The sequence below is a fragment of the Molothrus ater genome, chromosome 15, assembly GCF_012460135.2.
Source record: "Molothrus ater isolate BHLD 08-10-18 breed brown headed cowbird chromosome 15, BPBGC_Mater_1.1, whole genome shotgun sequence".
In the NCBI taxonomy this organism is placed as follows: domain Eukaryota; kingdom Metazoa; phylum Chordata; class Aves; order Passeriformes; family Icteridae; genus Molothrus; species Molothrus ater.
Window position 1 is genome coordinate 4,405,730 of NC_050492.2, and position 14,234 is coordinate 4,419,963.

At 46.4% G+C, this 14,234-nt stretch overlaps 1 protein-coding gene across 1 annotated transcript in view; it reads left to right on the forward strand.

The window, feature by feature from the left end:
• SLIT3 (slit guidance ligand 3) overlaps nucleotides 1–7,056 on the forward strand; it is a 490,596-nt gene extending 483,540 nt beyond the window's left edge. The window contains exons 35-36 of the mRNA XM_036391775.2: nucleotides 1,127–1,335; nucleotides 3,761–7,056. Coding sequence (XP_036247668.1) covers nucleotides 1,127–1,335; nucleotides 3,761–4,002 — 451 coding nt within the window. The 3' untranslated portion in view covers nucleotides 4,003–7,056. The remainder of the gene's footprint in view (nucleotides 1–1,126; nucleotides 1,336–3,760) is intronic.
• Nucleotides 7,057–14,234: the final 7,178 nt, after the last annotated feature.

A 14,234-nucleotide genomic window follows, 5' to 3' on the forward strand; every position in this document is an offset into this window, starting at 1 on the left:
CAGAGGAAAATAAGGGAGTTCCAGATGTTTACATGATGAGGGATTGTTTCTCTCATAGTCTAGGGAGGATGAGGCAATTATGAACACAGTCCCTTGCTAAGGGAAGTAGCTGTGTGTATTTTTAATGCTCACACACTGTCTCACCTTTCCTAAATCAGTTCAGCCTTTTGGAGCTGGCTCCCTAAAGCCCTGCCCAGTGTATCCAGGGGAGTGTGGAGCCCTGCTGGGAGGTGTCTGCTCCAACACACAGAGGCTAACCTCACTGAGGAAATGCACCTGTAAAGATTAGGTTTGTAGGGCAGAAAACACTGCTCTCTACAGACTGTGACTCCCTTCATTACAGTATTTTGCATGTCTGGAGCTCACATGTAATCTGTCCTTTTTAGTTCAAAGCTTAAAAATTAAATGTACAAAAATTCAACATAAACAGGGAATAATTTTGAAGTACTAGAAAGAAAATAGAAATAAAAGAGACATGGGCTTATATCAAGTTAGGTTATGCCAAAGTTTTTCCTTGGCTGGAAAGAGTTGCTTTCCTCGCTGTTCTCAGCCGTGCCAAGTCTGCCCCTGTGCCAGAAGTGGGGACAGTGTCAGAGAACTTGCTCAGGATCACCACCCCACCCTGTGGTGTTCCCTGGAAATGCCAAAGCTCGCTGCAAACCCCAGGAGCCAGGGAACCCTCAAGTACAGCTGCCTGCTGATAAGTCTGTGCATAGCTTTGCCACCAGCACCTTCATTTATCACACTGGTTTTCATCACCTGATATTATTTGTGCAGCAACTCTGCTCAGGAAGCCTGGGCATGCAGCTTGATTGTTGGCACTTAGTTGCACGTGCTGCTGCTGTAAATGTGAGCTGTCTCATGTGGGTGCCAAGCCTTGGTCTGTGCTCATGAAGAGCTGAATGTTTTCTACTCTAGGTTCACAAATTCTAAATGTATTCTCTGAATGTTATCCAGTATTCACTGAAAACCCACATGGTTTTCTCCAGAGTGTTTGACACTGAGCTGCTGTTTTTGGATTAGTATCCTGGAATTAAATGGGCAGAAATGCTAAAATCAAACATTTCTGGGAAAAGGAACTTTCACATCCAGCAAAGACCAGCTCTAAATGCTTCTGTTTCTCCAGGTGTCTGCATGGCAAGTGCACGGCTGCTGGTGCTGCTTACACCTGTAAGTGCATGGAGGGCTACACGGGCCTCTACTGTGACAAGAAGAACAATTCCTCAAACCCCTGCAGGACTTTGAAATGCAGCCACGGGCAGTGCAAGGTCTCGGAGCACGGGGAGCCCTACTGTGAATGTGACCCGGGCTACAGCGGAGAGCTCTGTGACAGAGGTAGGCTTGTGCTGCTGCATTCCTGCTTTACACCTCATTTACACCGGCTTTACTCCTCTCTTCCCTGCCACTCCGACGTGGGGAGGAATGGCAAATAGAAGATTAAGTTAAGCCAGCCTCTGCAGAGCAGTACAAGGAGAACAGAGTCATATAACAGTAGGCAGCTGCTATCACATAGAGAAATGGGTACATGGAGTGAACATGTTTTATTCTCTGTCTCCTGAATCCTTTGCTGCTCCCAGGATTTGGGTGGATGTTTAAAGAGCTTGTTGTGAGGTTTACCCTCAGCAAGCAGGGATTTGCACTGCTGGGAAGGGAGGTCTTGCAAGGAGGAACCACTCACCTGAAGTGGCATGAAAGATTCTCCTCCTTCAGCTTGGGCAGGTTTCCAGGGGAATCCCACAGATCATGCTGGACTTTCCTACGAGGGCAGAGGCCCAACTCTTCTGCCTGACCTGAAAAGACTCCCTGGAAACTCACTGAGTTTTAACTGCATTCTTTCTGCCTTTTTTTGTTCTTGTCCAGAAGGAAGGAGCTGGATTATATTATTTTTATTTCCATTGTCCCTTTCCTGTGCATGAACCACAGACTTTCCAAATTTTACACATGTCCATCACCAAAATGTATCTGGCTGCTGCACAGGGACTGCAGAACAGCACAGACACTTTCAGGTATCCCAGACCACTAGCGTCACAAAGCACAGGCTGACCTTTGCTCCAGAGAAGCAGACATGGTAAAACTAATTCTTATTTTGCAGGAGTGTTGCAGGACTCAACACTCAGCACTCATTAAAACACTTCCAGGCTGCTGATCAAAGCCAGCAGGCCTGCTTGGCCCTGGCCTTGCACAGGATATTACACATTTGTGTAGACATGCTCTGTTTTGGTGGCAGGTACAAAGCAGTAAAAGATTAAGGTTCTTCTCATTCCATCTGTTTGTCTTGAATCACATCATGAACCCAGGGCTGCTCACTGATGTGTGGGGAATACCCAGTGTGAAAAACACATTCACTCTCCTGTGAACATCTTAAAAGTTTAATAAAGGACAATAGGAGACAAGGACCATAGAGCAAAGGCTGCTACAGCCAGGTGCAGCTTGGCAGTCAGCTAAGAGCACACTGTTATCTGCGGGGATACCCCTTAAACACCTTTTCCCTTACATCAGCATATTCATAGACAAAGTAAACTTTTCCCAACTAGTTTACATGTTCCAAGAATTGTTTAGCCTGGCTCCTCCTTGGATCCTCCTTTTTAGAGCAAGCAAACTCCCTGGTTGTGATTTTAGTCCATTCATATCACCTCCAGTTTTTGGGCCCTGGCTTACACTGCCTTCAGCCAGTGAGTGCTGACAGCTGGCAGATCTGTACAGGTGTGCTCATCCTGTGTTCATTGGGTGTTATCCCACCCAAGCAGGCATTTTAACACAAGCACACTTATATCAGCTATTTCACTAAGCTTAATTAACAACAGAAATAAAAACTCTTTAACGAAGTTACTTTAACACTACACATATAAAATCCATTTCAATATTTGCAAAAAGCCAATATTATAATATGTATCTATAACATCTAGCAAAATAGTTACTGTCGTAGCTGGGTGTCCCCAGCTATGACATAATAATAATTAGCATTGAGTGAATCATGGAGTCAATGCTAGTTATTATGCATGTCAATGGATAGTAATTAGCATTGACTCCACGATTCTCAGAAGGCTGATCCATCTCTTTAGTATACTATACTTGCTGAGAAACCCATCTCCCTTACAGACAGTCACGACACAGGTGGACCCAATTGGTCCTTTAATTAAAACACCATCGCCATTGGCCAATTAAGAAAGATTTGTTTACCAAATCACCCTTTGGTAAACAGATCTCCATAACACATTCCACATGTCCACAACAGCAGGTGCAGCATATGAAGATAAGAATTTTCATTCTTCTCTCTGATCTTCTCACAGCCTTCCCCAGGACAATACCTGGGGAAAGCTGTGTGTTGCTCCCTGTGACCAGAGAGCTGCTGCCACAAGTCACCACCTTTCTGATTCCTTGCCACCCCTGTTGTCCCAGCAGAGAACCTGTGCCAAGGAGACATCATTTGGGAAGTGCTGCACAAGTGGTCCTTACAGACAGTCATGACACAGGTGGACCCAATTGGTCCTTCAATCTATCAGCATCACCATTGGCCAATTAAGAAACCACCCTTTGGTAAACAAATCTCCATAACACATTCCACATGTTCACAACACCAGGTGCAGCAAGTGAGGATAAGAATGATCATTCTTCTCTCTGATCTTCTCACAGGCTTCCCCAGCACAATACCTGGGGAAAGCTGTGTGTTGCTCCCTGTGGCCAGACAAGTTACCACATTACCACAACCAGAAGAGTTACCCCATTTCTGACTCCTTGCCCCCCCCTGTTGTCCCAGCAGAGAGCCTGTGCCAAGGAGACGTCATCCGGGAGGTGGTGCGCAAGCAGCAGGGCTACACCTCGTGCGCCACGGCCTCCAAGGTGCCGCGGCTGGAGTGCCGCGGGGGCTGCGGCGGCAGCGGGCACTGCTGCGTGCCCCTGCGCAGCAAGAGGAGGAAATACTTCTTCCAGTGCCTGGATGGCTCCACCTTCACGGAGGAACTGGAGAGACACGTGGAGTGCGGCTGCTCAAAGTGCTCGTAAGCCATCCTTGGGTCTCTCGCCACTTTAATCGACTCAGAAGCGTTATGGAAACGGGACCTGTTTACTTGCAGAGTGAAGAAGAAGAAAAGAATTATTAAGTATATTGTAAAATAAGCAAAAAATAGAACTTATTTTTATTATGGAAAGTGACTATTTTCATCTTTTATTATATAAAGTATCGCACCACTTTGGGTATATGTATCATATAGTGAGCTATTTTTACCATGAAACTTTTTTAACAGTTGTAAGAAAAAAAATTTCAAAAGCTAAAAGGTTAAAAAAAAAAATTATATATATAAAGAAAACATAGCCTAACAGGAGAAATGTGGGGTGACTTTATGCGTATGCACAATGAACAGACGTAAAGGTGTTCCAAGGACCCACTGCCAGACTGATTTGGGCTGAAGAAAGCTCCAAGGCCCTGGCTGGGAGTTCCAGGTGAGCAGATCCCCGTGACTGACTGCATCCAGGCACCTGAAGAGCCTCCTCAGCCCCTTCTCTTCCCAACACTGCCAACATTGCTCCTGTACAGTGGCCCCGCTTGCTGTCCATGAACTGGTTCCCTGGAGCACACAGGCACTGCCATAGCTTGAGGCTAATTACATTATTTGACTATTGTAATACTATAATAATACATTTTTTGCTGTGTATGTTGTATTTATCTGTGTTCATGTTATATTCTGCGGCAACTGTATCTATAGAGCACAGGCAGCTTTATCCAAAAGAAGGGTGCAAAGGGAAAGGAAGTGGAGAAATTTATGTTGCTTTGGGTAATTTGGGGGCAAAAATGTGAAATAAGTGCTAAGTGATGCCTAATAAATGACATAGTACTTTTGTGTAAACTCCTCAGCTATGTTATTTCCCAAGTTTGTGCCTTCTTGCTCCCAGTCTTGAGCCCTTTTTTGTATATGAAATGTAAGGAATGCACTGCTACATAGTTTATCACACCTTGACACTTTAACTTGCAAAGGTTGTAAAGAGCATGAAAATACCGCAGGTGCCAGAAGGCACCTGCAACCTATCAGCTTTTACTGCCACTGTCACTTGAGCCAGGGTGTGAGCTGGGCCGTGGCTGCTGCTCAGCCTCACGCTGGCTCTGAGCAGCTGCCTGCCTCCCCACGGCTCTCCAGGCGAGCAGAAGTTGCACTAAATCCATGTGAAGGTGTTCAGCTGGCACCTGTCCTGCAGGGAGAGGTGTCACAGCTCTGCCCAGTGCAGCCTGACCTGCTCACCAAAGCTCCTCCACCTGCACTCGTGCCTCCCCAAGGACCCCCACTCACCTGAGCTGTGTTCAGAGCAACTGCTGAGTAGGAATTGGAAATCAATGCAGGGATGAATTCTCAGTGTGGATGTGGATGGAAAAAATTGACTCTGGGAGTGAGTTTGATTTTTGAAGGGTTTTTTGTCAGGGCTGCCTTTCAGGGTCAGGACATACATGCAAAGAGCACCATGGATACCTTGAATTTTCTCTTACTGTAAGTTTCAAACCTGCCCATCAAGAACTGTTCTATTACCTGTATAGTTTCTTTCTTTCTCTAATGGAGTAAGTATTATGATCCTTTCTTTAAGTTCTCTGTCTCTGAGGAAAGTAGTCAGAGATGCTTCCTAGCAGCCATAAAGTCCTTCTGGGAATGCTCACTGGTCTCACCAAAAGGCTTTCAGATCAGGGGAGTCAGCAAAGGATGAGTAGGAAAGTTGAATCAAGAAAATGGGACAGCTTTGATTTGGGCTTTGGAAGAATGCAACCCTGCCATGACAGGGTTTATTTCCCACTAAAGCAGAGAGGACCATCTAGCTATAATACAGCCAGAAAGCTGTAAGATGCTTGTTGTGCTTCTGCTATGTCAGTCTCTCCTTAACTGCAGCAGTTCATTCATATTTCTCTCTTATGACCAGAACAATGTGAGCAGAAGGGACATAACCAATTTAACAGGCATCTCAAAAAAATCATCAAAATAAATATCAGTACATGGAGCTGACAATCAGTGACACATAAAACAATCACTACTTAATGTGCCAGACTCTGATTGATACAGTACAGCTCAAAAGCCAGGGAAAAACTAACCCTGGTTGCAAGTACTGTGGACTGCTTTTTATTTTTACATAACATCAGCAGCTCATAGCAGCTGGGGTTTGTGATGTACGACAAAAATCACCTAAACCACAACCCACATGTTTTAAAAATTCATGTGAGTGTCTGCAAACACTTGTACAAATACGTGCCCAGCACACTACTACCATTAATGATTCATTCCTGCTTAAAAACATTTGAATTCCTGAAGAAGCAGCTGCTGTGGTGTCAGGCAGAAGAAATCCAGCCTGGCAGTGGCTCAGATTTGTTGTAGCCACTCTGGACTGCCCAGGCCTGCAGGAACACGGCCCCTCTTGAACCTGTCCAAAGCTGTGCCCGCTCTGTCGCCTGAGCAGCAGCGCGGTGACAAACAGGGTGACATTCGCGGGTGGCCTCACACCTGCTCTGAAAGCAAAGGCCTGGCAAGGCAAAAGCCATCAACATCTTGTTAACACATCACTCTGGGATTTACTTAAGCCAAGCCTTGCAGCAAAGGGACCAGCAACAACTCAGCAAGGCCGGCCCTGTTCTTGGCCCTCTTCTGTCACGGCACTTCGGTGTTAAGGGTCAGGATAAAGAACTAAGAAAATATCTATTTTGTAACCAAATGATGCAATTTTTGTATGCTTTTAGGCAGCACCTGCCACTGGAGAGTGATGCTTTATGTCCATGATTCTCTGACTTGCTATAGAATTATTTTAAGAAAATTAAAAAAGCATTCAGATGTGCCAAAAATGTGTGGTTAACTGAAGTGTAATTAGCTCTGAAAGTTCCTTTGTAACCTGCCTAATGTTACAATCGATTTCAAGAACTGTGGGTACAATGCAGTAGTTTTTACCTCCAGAAAATTTTAATATAAAGTGAAGAAAGATGCTTACCCTTTAAAAATGGCAATGCAGACTCGTGTGAACTGATGTATTTTATTATTAGATTCTCATTGTGATGTAAGTTTAAATAAATTGTTGGGTTATGGAAGATTGTAACACCTTGTGATGCAGATTATTTCTCTGTGTATTTGAGGTATTGAGTCCAACCTTCAGTGTGCACAGGAAATGATGGGGGAACTACAGACCTTCCACTTGGACAATGTCAAAGAAGAGCTGTAGTTAAAGGTGGTATTTACACTAGTTACCAATTTTTATGGCATCACAGCCTAGTATTTTAGGAGTCTTACATGCACAGGCAAATTAAGTCACATAGTTTTTTATCCTGGGCATTTTCCTTAATTAAAATCTTTATTTGGTACATTTTTTAACTGTTTGATAAAGACCTGCAGCAAAATCACACTCATTAATTACTGTTAGAATAAATGAAGAAATACTGGGAATGGAGCTGGAGGAGGTAGGGCTGAGGAAATGGAAGTCACAGCCAACTGTGGATGGAAGGGATCTTGTGATTTCCTGACACACATGCACTCCATATATGCTGCCACACTGCTGTAGATGATTATTTAATATTAGTGACCCTAGCAGCAACAGACTTCTGCTGTTCATTGCATTCCAGCCTTAGCATAGAATAAAATAAAGCTCCCACCTAGTCCTCTGCCTTCCCTCACCCATGCCCCTGTGCAACACTCACATATTGCTAATTATGCTTCAAACTATGGCTCCTAAGAGTTGCCTTTGCAGTTCCATGCAAAACTGGTGGCAGCAGTTAGCCAATAAAAACACTCAACCTTAATGAGCATCATTAAGTCTGAACTATGAAGGTTAATTACATAATTGTAGCAGATGGCAGCATTTTCACCTAAAGCAAACCCAGCTGAGCCCACTAAAAAAGCTAGCAGGGAAGTGTTCAAAAATGGCTGGGTAGAGGCTGCTCTGTTCAACAGTTTATTTGCATTGCTCATGGCTATGCAGCTTGGAGGTTGCTGAGCTCAAGGAACTGCAGCCTGAGGATGCAAAGCTCCTGTTTGTGCTTCTGCTTGCACTGACCAGGTACTGTTTACCAGCCGTGGTACGAGGCAAACAGTGCTGGAAGCTGTCTGTCCCACCTTCCTTTATCTTTGTGCTCTCCATTCGGTGGGGAATGGTTGGATGGAGCTGCTGCTTGCACGGTGGGTGGCTGCAGGGTTTGGGTTCTCTTAGGTCTCTGTCACTTCTGGTCTCTGTGACCTCTTTTAGGAGTTACCTCCCAGTTTCTGCTCCAGCTCACTGCAGGCAGCCCCGCGGTTCAGCGGGCAGGACAGGCGGAGTTGGCTCAGCTCTGCCGAGCCCCAGGCACTCCCGATGCCTTGGTTTAAGGCCCAGCGGAGATGTCACGCTGGGTGCCAGTCCGGTACCGTTCTGTGTGCGCTTTAGGATGTTTCCTGAAGTTTTCCAGATATTACACAGAACGGGCCCCGCAGCTTTCCAGGACAGCGGAGGTGAGCGGGGTCCGCCAGAAGGTGGCGCCATAGGGCGGCCCGTGCCGCTCCGGGGGGACGGGACGGGAATGGGATGGGACGGGAATGGGACGGAATGGAATGGAACAGGACGGGATGGGGTGGGACGGAATATTTCAGTGGAAAGGGACCCATAATAGCTATCTGAGCAACTCAGGGCTGACGGAGTCACCGCCCGTTGTTGAAGGCAGTGTCCAAATGCGTTAAGCACTGCCAGGCCTGGGGTATGACTGCCTCTCCAAGAAGCCTGTTCTAGGCTTTCCACAAAAAATGCTCCCTGATGTTCTGTATAAACCTCCCCGGTGCAGCACTGAGTCCTTCCCATGCCTGCTGTCTGGATCCTGGGGAGAAAAGCTCAGCACTTCCCTCTCCATGTGTCCTCACAGGAAAGAGAGTGCAGAGTGCAATGAGGTCACCCCTCAGCCTCCCTCCCTCCAAACCGGACAAGCCCAGAGTTCTCAGCTGCTCATCACAGGAGGACATGTATATGTGATACACAGATTTTCTGGGAAGTTTTAAATAAGAACTTCTCGGCTTCTATTGATCCTGAGCCATCAACCTCTAGCATTGTTCAGCTGTGATGACAGCTGTCCCTGCTGTCCCCTCACCATGGCATGGATCATCATGGCTATACCCCAGGAAAGTGCATGAACTGCCAGCAGGACAGCCCTGCTGAGCCCCAGGAGAGCATGTGAGACCTGGGGGGCTCCAACACTTCTTCAGCACCATCCCTGGCAGCAGGACAAGGGCTCCATGTGCTGGCATATGGGACAGCCTGTGCCCAGAGGTCTGAAGTCAGTGTCACACAGCTGCTGTTGATGTTGATTATTTCCATCTTAGCACCTTATGGAATAACAACTGATTTTGCTGTTTCTACCCCAATTCTGCTGCTGTTTGCTCACACACACTGAGGTAAAAGCACTGTGTGCCTGCAGAGTTTGTTACCCTGCAGGGTGTCCAAGCTGGCAGGCACACACCCCACAGCCTGTGACACCTCTGGCCTCTGAAGAAAGCACAGCTGCTCCTCCAAGCACCCTCACACTCTGAGAGCCCTGCAGGCAGCAAGAAACTCCTGGGGCATGGAACAGAGCATGCAGGCAGTACAAGCAGTAGCTGTCAGTGTGAGCACCTTCACTTGCCCGTGGTGCAGGGGGCACCCTGCAGTCCCAAACAGAGCTGGCTGTGAGACTTGCACAGCTTTGTGTCTTGTTCATGTGTGATCTCTTGACCTTCTCCTTTCCCAGGGCTCCTGAGCTTTCAAAGTACAGTGATGCTCAAGGCACTCTGGGGATGACAGTGCCTTCTCTGAATTGTCTATGAGGTTTGTTCCCATGGCACAGGGATCACTCCTTTTCTGTAAAAGTAACCTTTTACGAGGCTGTGTCTTGTCTGGGGAGGAAAAGTGCACATCCTGCCTCTGAGGTGTGGGAGGGAGGAAAGCAGGTAAATGAGTGTTCAGGGGATAGCTCAAAACTGACAGGAATCAGGCCATTTTGAGTGGTCCAGCCCTCCAGCTAATCTTCCAGCAGCAGCATTCAACCAGCTCCTGTGCTGGAGGAAGGGGAGATGTTCAGAGGTGCTCACCTTCCCATGTGATGGAGCCCTGGTCCCCTGGAGATGGCTGAACACCCACCCACCCATTGGAAGCAGTGAATTCCTTCCTTGCTTTGCTTTTCTTGCATGCACACCTTTTACTTTCCCAACTGAACACATTCCAAGAGTTCTCTCCCTTTTACCCTTCCAGTTCTCTTCCCAATGCTGCTGACAGGGCAGTGAGGGAGTGGCTGGGAGGGGTTTGACTGCTGACTGGGGTTAAACCTCGACAGGCAAAAGCCTCAGCTCAGCCTTTGACACTTCTTGCAGAGCAAGGTTACAGGAACCAAATACCACAAGGTAATTTAGGTGGGGACTTTGCAGCACACGAGATAAGATCAGGCTTTCACCTAGCATGTGATAAGAGCAGGCACAACAGGCAGTTTTTATAAAGCAGCTTACACTTCCTTAATTACACACCAGCATATTTTGCATCTCTTAACCTTCCCTAGTTTCTCCTGGTAAAGCACTCATTGAACTGTTGGGGGGGAGGGAGATTTAATATTTTTCTTATATTTTCTAAATATATTTGCTATGTTGAGGTAAACACCAAAGTACAATTTATGGGACCAAGACACAGACTAAGTTGGTCACACCAATAAATAAATGAAATTCTTATATAGCAATGAAACAATTTTCATTTCACCCCAGTAATAACAGATTTTTTAAAAAGTCCTTGCCTTCAGGTATATCATTCATATAGAATCCTCTCATCTGGTTTCATTACCCAAAGATACTGCATAGTACTTTAGTAGTTAAGTATGTGTGTGTATATATATATATATATATATAAAATATATACATACATATATAATATGTACATATATAATTTTTAAATATATATACACACATTTTTATTTATATAGCTGATCATATATTCACCTTCAGATTTATTTATTCTTACTTAGGGGCTTTTCCAAGCAATGTGTTGACTGACATACAAATAACTCCAATCTAAAAATGCTCATAACTAATAAATCAATTGCTCTGAAAATTAGTGAACATTCTGAGCCTCTCTCAGACCTGTGTTAAATTTCCAGTTTGATCTAAACCTCAGATCTGAGATGGACTAAAGATAGCTGAGCATTGATCTCAGTTTCATTTTTTGGGGTTTTATTTCACATATTCTGTCTTAGCTGTAACATTCAGATAAAATCCTTATTGTCGCAGACATCTTTCATGAAAAATCCTTTCTTAGGATTTTTCCTTGTGAGAGGCTGCAGTTTCAGTAACCAAAGTAAACAATGGTTATCTGCTGCTGTAGAATGCAACAGGTAGACCCATAATTGGTCTCCTGTGGATGTTTGGATTTCTTGACCACTCATAGCAGAGCTGGCTCTTGCTCTGTCTGAGACACAGATCTTTGTTATTCATTCTTTTCTATTCTTAGCTTAGCTAGCTTCTCAAGAAACCTTTCCTTTCTATTACTTTTTAGTATAGTCTTAATGTAACATATATCATAAAATAATAAATCAAGCCTTCTGATCATAGAGTCAACATTCTCGTCTCTTCTTCATGCTGAAAACCCTTGTGACCACAGTTACACCTTAGTTTATCTTATTTTAGCTTATTGTGAAGAAACTGAAACTTCAGATTTGCTGACCTTGTTTTTAACTGAACAGCCCTTAGCTCATTCATTATCACAGAGCCTTTATCTGTTCCCATTTTTCACATGGGGAGATGAGTTAAGAGGGTTTGCTTGACACAATAGGTAAAGTGGGCATCCAGTGTATAAAAAATTCAGAACTTGCTCCTAAATGCACAAAATATGCTTTTTTGTCCCTGATAGAGTCCAAGGCTGGGAAAGCAGTCAGTGAATCTGCATTGCTGGAAAGGGAGAGTTATCATTTCCTCAGTGAAAGCTGGGTCAGGAACTTCTCTGCCTGTTTCAAGACAGCAGGAATCAGCCAGCTGTCAGGCTGTACACTCTGGTTTTTCTTATTTTTCTGCATGTATATATTTATTAACAGCACTTCCCAGGGATGGTATTTCATTTCCTCTAGAGTTAGAAGGTATGTAGGAAACAGCCAGTGTCAGTGCTGGGAAAAAAATGCCTCAGAATTAAGGTAATAAAAAATCTCCCTGCAGATCTGTTTTCCACATCCCCACCAGAGATGTCTGCAAGACACCAGATAGCTCATTTTACACCAAACATTCCACACTGCACAGTCTGGTGACAGGCAGGAAATTAAAGACTCTTTTTCAATCACTCTGTATATTTATGAGCAAGTTAACTTCCAGGTAGCAGCTAAATCTTGTATTCCCTAACATGTATGTAAATGGTTGGATTTAATGTTTCAATAGTAAACTACATTGCAGTGAGAAACCACAAAACCACACCAAAATTTCCTCCCTTTAAGAGTAACACACAGGAATTTCCACAATTACACGTCACTTACAGAAAGAGAGAAGTTCTGCAGCCTTGCTAATACACCCTGAACTTCCTTTAAAGGATGAAAAAAGAACACTTAGAAGACTTCAGAGTAAGTTTTCCAAGTACAGATATTTCAGAAAGGAAACATGATAAATGGGAAAGGGTATCCACAAGAAAATTTTGGCTTTTTAATGAAAGATTCTGTTTTAAAATGAACAAGAAATATATGACAGGTTTTACATGTTTAGGAGCAGTGGGGGAATGGAGGGTGAAAAGACAAGGCTCCTGTTCTTACACAACAGGTTTCTGAGTAAACCTCATGCCCAGGAAGCTGAGCATTCAGTCTTTGGTTTGTGAACAGTTATTTCAAAAGAAACTTTTGCCAAAGCTAAACTCCAGACACAAAGAAACTTCAGTTTCCAAGACAGAGATTATGCCCAAATCCTCCTCCCAGACCAGAGCTTTTAGGTTCATCCTGGGTCACGGTAACTGATCTATAATTACAGAGCACTCTCTCACAAAGGAGAGGGGAGAAAGTGGAAAAAGCCCATTATGATCCTGGCTGGAAACCCAGGGTTGTGAGCAGTCGGTGGGAGACCTCACCGTGTTGTGCCACCGGCAGTGCCCAGTGACACGCTGGCCTGTGCCAGGATCAGTGTGACCAACAGGACCAGGGCAGTGACTGTCCCTGTGCTGGGCACTGGGCACCTCAGTTCAGGAAGGACATGGAGGGGCTGGAGCGAGTTTAGAGAAGGGAATGGAGCTGGGGATGGGTCCGGAGCAGCAGGAGCAGCTGAGGGAGTTGGGAAGGGGCTCAGCCTGGAGAAAAGGGGGACTGGGGGAACCTTGTGGCTCTGCCCAGCTCCTGACAGGAGGGGACAGCCGGGGGGTCGGGCTGCGCTCCAGGGAACAGGGACAGGAGGAGGAACGACCTCAACCTCGACCAGGGAAGGTTGGGTATCAGGAGGAATTTCTCCACAGAAAGGGTGATTAGATATTATAATGGGCTGTCCAAGGAGGTGGTGGAGTCACTGTCCCTGAAGGTGTTTAAGGGAAGACTGGACACGGCACTCGGTGCTCTGCTCTAGGTAACACAGCGGTGTTCGGTGCTAGGCTGGACTCAGTGATCTCAGAGCTGCTTTCCACCTGATAGTGTGATTAAACATCAGCCTGCTGCAGCAGGTGAGGCAAAGTTTCCAGGGAAATAAAGTTACTGGTGCCATCATTGGAGTCCAGGCACAGGAAAGAAGCCACTTCCCAAACTGCTCCGGTGCTTAATTGTGAGAGCACTTCAGTCCGAGCGAGGGGAAATGAAAGCGAACGCCAACTGCCCGTTCACTTCACAACATTCGCGTGGCTCTGGCAACCCGCAGAGCGCGAACACCGGGGCCCGGCTGCGACTGAGGGTGTCAGAGCGGCGCGGGGCCCGTGCCCTGTCAGTGCCCGTGCCCTGTCAGTGCCCGTGTCCCGCTGCCCGTGCCCTGTCAGTGCCCGTGCCCTGTCAGTGCCCGCTGCCTGTGTCCCGCTGCCCGTGTCCCGCTGCCCGTGTCCCGCTGCCCGTGCCCTGTCAGTGCCCGCTGCCTGTGTCCCGCTGCCCGTGTCCCGCTGCCCGTGCCCTGTCAGTGCCCGTGTCCCGCTGCCCGTGCCCTGTCAGTGCCCGCTGCCCGTGCCCTGTCAGAGCCCGTGTCCCAGTGCCCGCGGCCCAGGCGAGGCCATTGGCCCCGGGCCCTGCTGTGAGGGCGCGGGGACCGCCGGGAGCTGTAGGCGCGGCCGGACTGCGGCTCCCGGCGCGCCCCGCGCCGGGCGGGGGC